Source organism: Salvia hispanica, chromosome 4, assembly GCF_029641045.1.
Source record: "Salvia hispanica isolate PSC_SH4W2 chromosome 4, Shi_PSC_v1, whole genome shotgun sequence".
NCBI classification, from domain to species: Eukaryota; Viridiplantae; Streptophyta; class Magnoliopsida; order Lamiales; family Lamiaceae; genus Salvia; species Salvia hispanica.
In genome coordinates, this window is record NC_142695.1 from 52,688,246 (window position 1) to 52,696,994 (window position 8,749).

Below are 8,749 nucleotides of genomic sequence, written 5' to 3' on the forward strand. Positions count from 1 at the left end.
TATAATTAAAATTTTTTATTGATATTTAAAAATTGAAATTTAAAATTTAATTTTGTAAAATTAAATCTAATATTGAAATAAAGAAACAAAGTGAAGGATGACAAAAGGGAAGAAGAATGATAATTTTGAAATAATATCAGATTTAGTACATAACAGAAATAATATCATATTTAAAATATTTAAAATGTTAAAAGTGTAATAAGACCAAATTGCCCAAACACCCCAAAACCCTCCAAAAGAGCATTTTCATCTCAAAACAGTGCAAAAGGACCGTTTTTTATATAAACTCTTAGTCCAGGGACTACTGGTGATATTTTTAAAGTCCAGAGACTATTTTTGAGATAAATCCATAGTCCATGGACCAGTTTTGAAGTTCACTCTTTTGAAAAAGATATAATAACCTTTTTGAGAAGAGAAATGAGAAATATACCTTCTCAATATACATTTTTCTCATGGAGATGCTCTAAGTGAATTTATGTCGATATAAAACGCTAAACCGTTTTATATGAACCTTCTCAATATAATGGGTAGAAAAGCTAAACCGTTTTATATGTACTCCTACTTACTTATTTTTTTGAAAAAAAGCTAAACTGATTTAATGGGTAAAAAACATACTAAAAAATATTGAAATTTATATATTTATAAAAAAATAATTTGTCATATTTTGACATGTAGATGATAATATGTTATGTACTACTGGGATGTAATCAATTGCTAACTAATTACCCATCCCAAATTGAGACCAATTTTCAACCATTATATTAGAAGATCTTGTGGTTAATATAATTTCAAGTGTAATATATTTTAACTTTAAATAATTATTAATTAAATTAAGAGGGTATTAATGTCAAATCCTATATGTAGTAATTATAACTAACTACTTTCTCTCTCCTCAAAATCATCTCAAATCTTTAAATTTATGTAACTCTCTCAATTTAAATTATTTTTTTGCAAAAAATATATCAAATTAAAGATAATTTAATAAGGATTCCAACGAGATCTCAACTGCATATGTTCCGACGATGTTCGGATGATAAAATTTGATAAATTATATTTCAATTTTCGTGCATGTTGATAAGCAACTATTTTCAACAAATACAACAAAAAATCTCAATATATTGTAGGCAAAATCTTAATATTATGCATGTCCAATCTCAATAAAAATGTGTTGATATTTTCTTGTCCTTGTGTTGATATTCTAATCTCATATTGTTGATATTTGTAATACACAATGTTGATATAAAAAAACACTCACGAAAATTATCATATGATAACATAATGACGATATTACCCTTTTGTTGATATTTTGTCTACTATTTATTGTGATTTTGTGAGCTTTAATCTCATCCACTCATTTTAAAATCCAAGGATGGAGATTTAATCTTGATTTTAGATTAGGGTGCTATAAGCATTAGAATAGGACTCATGTACTACTAGTAGTATATAGTCTACGTCATCTCATCAAAATGGTTTATCATCACAAAAAGTAGAAAATCTGAAATTCAAGTATTTGAATTTAAAATATAAATTTTGAAAATAAAACCAAAAAATATTAAAAATGATTGTATTTATATACTAATAAAAGTAACTATAAATACCTCAAACTAAATTGAAGATCACACGCGTCAAACTTTTATCTCATTGGCTGAAACACGTCCTGAGACCTTTCTCACGTGCCACGTTACAGTTTCAATATCTAACGCGCTGCATTTTTTTATTCTGTCAAAAAAAAAAAAAAAATCCCAATTTCATTTTGTCTAAATTAAAAAAGGGAAATACTAATACAACTACGCAAAATCTTGTTCTGCTATTTTCTGGGCACAAGCAAAAATTTTCTGGTTTGCAGAGAGAGTGAGAAGAAAAGAGAGTGAAGATGAATATATTCAGGCTAGTAGGGGATATGACACATTTGGCAAGTGTTCTTGTCCTGCTCCTCAAGATTCACACTATCAAATCATGTGCAGGTATGCATTTACATATTCCCCTTTTTTTCTTATCCAATTTGCTTCGCAAGATCCAGATTAAGAGATTTGGTGTTTGCGGCTGAAACGCCCCTGTTTGTTGTATCTAAAGCCCTAATTCAGTGCCTCGTGTGTGTGAGAGAGACGGAGTGAGACAAAGCGATTTCATTGTTGTTTGTTTTTGTAATTGGTGGAATGGTTTTCTTTTCTGGCAATGGAAACATATTCCCTTGTTTCCGTACGTGTCACACGAACTGTGGCGCAGTCAATCTAAATTTTACTTATTAAATTATCAATCGTGAAACTGATGCACAGTAAGATTGGGTGCAAATATTTTTGTGCACTTGGCATAAGGGTGTTTGGGGCATTGTTGTTTGGGCTTAGTCATGTTCAGAGACCAGGTAGAGCTAGATGTAATGAGGTCAAATTGAGATGTTGTAGGCTATGTTAGTAATGAGAGCTATAATAAATTTACCAGGTCTTCAGCCAAGGAACTGATCAAAGGTTGGAGTAGTTTGATGGTCCTTGCCTCTTTCTGCTTTAATGTAAGAGGTTCTGGAGGAGATTCATCTGTTTGGGTGGAAATAATTGTATCCAAGGGAAGTTTATTGTTTGAGAGGTTAAATGATTCTATTGGTACTTTCTGATAGTTGGATTAGCTGAGGTCAGATCAAGACATAGGTGATGTGGTTACTGGTCTAGTGTATTTAAAACTTAACTGCAAGCTTTATGCTTCAGATTAGCTGAAAAACTACCAATCCTTTGAGGTTGGTGGTATTACAAGTATCATGTTGTAGTAATGCTCACAAAATTGTACTTTCAGTGGAAAATTCTTAAGCCCACTGAGACCCTGCATCTATTTTACATCCGTTATAGTCTTATAGACATATATGATTGGGAGATCACTTCTATGTTGGTTGTAAATCGATTTGGGAATCGGTATACATGCTTTGTAAATCAGATAGAGTAGATGATGACTTACATTTGCAGCCTACTTTCACTTCATTACGCATAGGAACCTAATTAGTGCAACTCATCAGTTGAATATGTTGCCTGCTGAGGTGTGCCTTGTCATCTTCTCATGGCTTGATTGGAACAATATGAATCATGTCTCTTTAATCATTTTTAAGATGTTGACTGTATGTGTTTATGCAGGCGTTTCTCTGAAGACTCAGGAGCTCTATGCTATTGTTTTTGCTACTCGCTACTTGGATTTATTTACACAATATGTGTCTTTCTATAACACACTTATGAAATTAATATTTTTGGTGAGCTCTTTCTCAATTGTCTGGTATATGAGGCGTCACAAGATTGTGCGCAGATCATACGACAAAGATCACGACACTTTTCGCCACTATTTTCTAATTCTTCCATGCTTATTACTAGCCCTGGTCTTGAATGAGAAGTTTACCTTTAGAGAGGTACTGTAATCCCATGAGAAAGCTAATATATGTACCAACATATTTCTCTGTAAAATATTTATGCTTTATATGATTGACTAGGTTATGTGGGCCTTTTCCTTGTACCTGGAAGCTGTTGCCATCCTTCCTCAACTGGTCTTGTTGCAGAGAACGAGAAATATTGACAACTTGACAGGGCAATATGTTTTTCTTCTAGGGTAATGGATGATTCCCCCCTTTAATTTTTTTTTAATTCTTGCAGCAGTCGGTGTGTACGAATCAATGATGGTGGGGTTCAAATTGTGTTTTGTCGTGTGGCAAGTTCCTCTAGTGTTATCTTTTGTTATAAAATCCAATTTATGCTTTAATATCTGGTAAAGAGTCTTGGGTAAAAGTATAGCTTATGAGATTCAGCCTTGATTTTCGAAATCAATTATTAGGATTTATTGTTATGTAATGTACAGATTGTGTGAATGTATGAATTTGGTATGTGTTATGCTGTCTTGGGTGCTTGCGACATGACTATAATTAGAGCATTACAATATATATGGAGGAAGTAGCTTGTATGAAGATTTCAGATGTCATTGTTAAGCAGACCTAGTTTCGAAATTTGATGTAATTCCAATTGAAAATTGTTTACATATTCTAAAATATTATTAACACTATTAGCTCGAACATAATTTTTTATAAGGATGCATGGAGATGATTTATGTACAGTCTTCTCTCTCATTACCACTCTTTGTTGAACAGTTGATGTAACTTTATTGCTAGAAAAACATCAATTATGTATAATAGAAATTTATTCCCATGAAAGACTCCACTTATAGTAGAAATATTGATTAAAGCACATATTACTCACTCTGTACTCTTTATCTTGATAACAACTGGCTATCCAGTTTAGTTATCGACTGGTGTATTTATTGTCTCTTTCATGAATTTTACAATTAGTTTGTGGGATGGAAAAATGATTAGATGGATTTGACTTGTCAGATTCCATTCTTTTTCACAGTAAAAGGGGTCGCTGGTAACTTATGTCTGTCAAAATATTCATATTTCATGATATTCTTTTGCTTACTTGGTGGAACATGATTTAACTGAGTTACCACTGCCATTAGAACCTCTTGTTCCTTTCTTTAAAGCTAAATTTACTTGGTTTTGTACACTTAACTTTTTTATGTCTTGGTTTCTTCTTGCAGTGCCTACCGATCATTCTACATTTTGAACTGGGTTTACCGTTACTTCACTCAGCCACACTTTGTCCACTGGATATGTAAAGCCTCTATCTCTCTCTCTTTTTCTGTCTGTTTTGCCTTATAATCATGAAATTTGGGTGATGTTCCTGCCGAAGCTAAAATCTCTAAAGAGGAACAGCTGGTTACCGAAATTTATAGTAGTACTAAATTGATGTGCTTATTTTTGCCCTGCAGCTTGGGTTTCAGGGCTTGTCCAGACCTTGCTTTATGCCGATTTCTTTTATTACTATTTCCAAAGGTAAAGTACATTTGATATCGTGACCACATGTCCAAAGTTCGTATTTGCTTTATACTGATTTATTTTCTGATTTCATTTTCTCAGCTGGAAGAATAATGCAAAGCTTGAATTACCGGCTTGAGATCGTCCTCAGCATAAAATTGTTCGAGGCTGATATTTTCAAGCAGCACTTCTCCAGACACTCTAGTAGGTACTTGGCATGTGGTTTCGCTTATGCCTGTCTTAATTTGGACAAGAGATGAGATCCCATTACTCATTATCGTATATTTAGCCTGCTATTAAGTGACTTATTACTGTGTTGTAATGTTGAGGGAAATAGTTATACAGCAAGAATGATTAGCAGAACATGTGGCCAACTTTTCACTAGACAGATATAATTTGTCATTTTCTTTTTTTCCCAATTGAGAAAGAGCAAACATATGTTTTCTTATATCGTTATTGATTTAATTAGTATTTAATCCTAGCACATAAAGGGCTTTTTTTCCCCATGTGTTCTGTTTACTCGAACTTCTCCTGATTGGTAGAAAATTTGCAGATAATTTAAGTCTTAGTACATGTTTTTGTTGTTTTATCAATGTCATGGCCAGTTTGGAGATTTGCTTAAACGTACTGCTTATTTTCGAAGGATATTACAACTTGCCTTTGGTTTTATCAATAAAATTATAATGTCAGTTTGATTATTTTTATCGGCAAGAGCATCAGTAACGGGCTTTAAATTTGGTTCGGAATGCTCTAGAGGTATGGGCACCCCGTCCGATATGTGGGAGGGCGAGGGACTGGGCCCCGCACCCCTCCAGGGGTGTGATTCCGGGACTGATTTACTGTCCAGTCCCGTATGCTGTTGCTTTACGGGCACCGGGCCAAACACAAATCAATTTTTTAATTTTCTTTACAAAATAGTTTTTTGTAATTATTTATTTTAATCACAATTCACATACTTACTTTCCTCTGGAAAACTTAAATTACGTAATGGACTTTTAATCTATGTAATTTTCATTATTTATTTGACGTAATTGTAGAAAAGATTTCATATTTAAGTCATGTCATTTTGAGTTATTTACTTTAATTCTACAAATAAAAAAATGCTATGAATTGGATAATAATTAAAAATGCGGAAATAGAAAAAACACTGATTGAGAATTTATTACTAATAATTTAATTTGATAGTTAAGGATAATGATAATTCTATCACCTGTCAAATCTTCGTCAATGTCATGTGAAAATATAATACTATCAAATTAAAAAGTTTCAATAATGGCTCACTTATATCCAAAATGGTCTTTTGACCATTATAATGTCTTTCTAAAATAAGTAGTTTATTTATTTATTTTTTAATTAAAGGTAATTTTGAGAATCATGAAAACCGCAATGTGATAATTGAAAATAATTCTATTTTAACAGAATTTATTCAAATTTCGTGATTCAGATATGAAGAGTAAAAGAAACTACATTGGATCGATTGCTTATGCACACAATTATGAATAAATATGCAATCTCACAACAGAGTTTATTCGGATGATCATTGCCGTTTAAGCTGGCGGGCGAATCTGTGATAATTAAGCAGAAAATTGAGGCAATTGATGCACAAAAGCAACACGGCGGCGAGGAGAGCTATGGTGGTCCACGGACTACGAAAATACGTATAAAGCAGCTCCGCCTTGAACGTCTTCGTCTTGCTCCTGCAGTGCTCGTTGATTCTCTCTCTAACCCCTCGGAAAATATCCTTCCGGCACGCCCCCTCCGTCTCCAGCTCCCTGAACATCTTCACCACCTCCTCGTCGTCCGCCTGCCACGCCATCACCAGAATCCCCTTCTCCCGCAGCTCCTTCACGTCCTCCGCCTTCATTATCAGCGACTTCATGAACTTCGCGTACGACGTCACCGCGAAATCGGTACGGCTCCCCGGCGACATCTCCATCGCGATGATGTTCGAGAGTATCACCTTCGTCTTGCTCTCCAGCAGCAGGATCGGGAGGCGGAGCATCCCGTAGAAGGAGTGAGATCTGAATTCGATGTCGGTTAATCGGTACGATTTCGATTTCGTCGGCCGGAAATGGATCCCCTTCGCTTTTAGATCCATTACCGACTGGAATTGGCTGTTTACCACCTTCGGTTTCTGGTTCCCCTCCTCAATTTTAGATTCTCCGCTCTTATTAATTCCGACGAGAAGCGTGCGGCAGGCGTCGAGGAGGTGAGTGATTTCTCTCCCCTGCGGCGATTTTTCTTCACTGTTCATCATGGAGATCACGAGCTCGTAAAAATACCCGTCGATTGATTTATCGGCAACGCCTTCGCATGTGTGGGGGATCAGCATTTTGATTACGAAATAGGGGAGCTGATTCTCCAGCATGAAGAAATCGCGGACGACGAACGCGAGCTTCGACATTCCGAGGCGGTGGAGGACGACGGAGTTGTCGTCGTTGTGGTGCTTCAAGCAGTAGATGAGGAAGCAGGCATCACGGAGCATCATTCCAGCCAAATCGACGTCGCTTTGTATCGACAGGCGTTCGTAGAAGGTTCTGATTTGGCTTGAGTGGTTTTGTAGTATATCCGTGACCAGCAGCTGCTGCTGCTTGTCGGGGATGAGCAGGTCGAGGATCTCGGATTTGAGATCCTCGACCGGCTTGAGTTGAGTGAGGCCATAATCATAATGGTAGGGGCCAAGGGAGACTAGGACCGGGTCGTAGATTTGGTGCCTACCCTCGGCCCCTCGCACCGGTGATGGCGCTCTGTTTTGCCCACCCCGAGACTCTCGCACTTGCGTTGGCACTCTGTAGATTATCGGTTGCGGTATATCGATGCTCGAGTACTCTTTGCTAGGTTTTGGGGGTTTTGGAGAGGCCATTTTTATGCATACAATTTAAAAGCTAGGAAGATGATGAGCTGCACTTGATGGCTAGGAAGGTGTTGAGCTGCACAATATGTGATATGGTTGGAGTAGCCTTTATAGCACAATTTTTAACCTTTTTTATCTTCATGCAATAGTTAGTGCCCTCTCAACATTAATTTTCTAAACATTATTTTCTTAAATCTCGTGCTTAAAAAAACCGTATCGCTTATGGAGGGATGAAGGGAGTGGCAATTTTAAGGACCGGATGTTTAGACATTCACAAGTAAGTTGTCACACATTAAAAACAACAAAATGCAAAGCAAAGGTGTCTAGTGACTTACTCCTCCTATAACTAATTGGTTTTTGGATGGAAATTCACTACGTTTTATTGTTTCATCATTCATATATCAAGTACGCTTAGTGTGCCGTAAAATCTAATATGGTATCAGAGCATGCCACATGCTCGAGTCGAATGTGTCGTTGAGGTAATGCACATGGCATGAGTGATCTTGTTTAGCTACTAACAAAGAGCCCAAATATACTGTCGGAGGTAGAGGAGTGATCAATTGCTAACTCATCATTTAATTGCTAACTCATCATTTAATTGCTAACTACAACTAATTTAAGACCATAGGATTTTAGAAAACGTGTGGTCTATAATTTGTCACGTGTAATTTTCATTTTTATTAATTAAATCGAAAAAGATTAAAAAAAACCTACCAAATTAGGGTTTTGGATGAAAATGTCAATATAGTGTTTCGAAAATATTAACACAATGCTTTGAAAATGTTAACACTAGCTTATATTGACATTCTACATGTATCATATTGACATTTTATATATCATGTTGACATTTGTTGCCGACGAAAAAATTGAAAATTTTCGAAAGTTTTTTCAAATTTTGACATCGGAACATATGCAAGTGAGATCTCGTTAGAATCCTTATGAAATTATCTTTAATTTAATATATGTTATGCGAAAAAATAATTTTAATCAAGAAAGTTATATATTTTTTAAAGTTTTGGAATATTTTTCAAAAGTTAGTTACAACTAATTTGTTGTAAATT

At 35.3% G+C, this 8,749-nt stretch overlaps 2 protein-coding genes across 2 annotated transcripts; one reads left to right on the forward strand and one right to left on the reverse strand.

The window, feature by feature from the left end:
* Nucleotides 1-1,751: 1,751 nt before the first annotated feature.
* Nucleotides 1,752-5,282, forward strand: LOC125197068 (ER lumen protein-retaining receptor-like). Its single transcript, XM_048095766.2, has 6 exons — nucleotides 1,752-1,964; nucleotides 3,117-3,382; nucleotides 3,464-3,579; nucleotides 4,558-4,631; nucleotides 4,789-4,852; nucleotides 4,937-5,282. Exons 1-6 carry the CDS (start codon nucleotides 1,874-1,876, stop codon nucleotides 4,971-4,973), a joined length of 648 nt encoding a protein of 215 aa, XP_047951723.1. The 5' UTR covers nucleotides 1,752-1,873; the 3' UTR covers nucleotides 4,974-5,282.
* Nucleotides 5,283-6,371: 1,089 nt separating this feature from the next.
* On the reverse strand, nucleotides 6,372-7,697 carry LOC125195377 (UPF0481 protein At3g47200-like). Its single transcript, XM_048093535.1, has one exon. The coding sequence runs from the start codon at nucleotides 7,695-7,697 to the stop codon at nucleotides 6,372-6,374; it is 1,326 nt and encodes a 441-aa protein (XP_047949492.1).
* Nucleotides 7,698-8,749: the final 1,052 nt, after the last annotated feature.

What these genes read in the sequence shown, in the direction of transcription:
- LOC125197068 (XM_048095766.2), top strand. Translation starts at nt 1,874, where the DNA reads ATGAATATATTCAGGCTAGTAGGGGATATGACACATTTGGCAAGTGTT. An exon ending in CACTATCAAATCATGTGCAG is followed by an intron (nt 1,965 to 3,116) that starts GTATGCATTTAC and finishes GTGTTTATGCAG; the next exon opens with GCGTTTCTCTGAAGACTCAG. An exon ending in AGAAGTTTACCTTTAGAGAG is followed by an intron (nt 3,383 to 3,463) that starts GTACTGTAATCC and finishes ATGATTGACTAG; the next exon opens with GTTATGTGGGCCTTTTCCTT.
- LOC125195377 (XM_048093535.1), bottom strand. Translation starts at nt 7,697, where the DNA reads ATGGCCTCTCCAAAACCCCCAAAACCTAGCAAAGAGTACTCGAGCATC.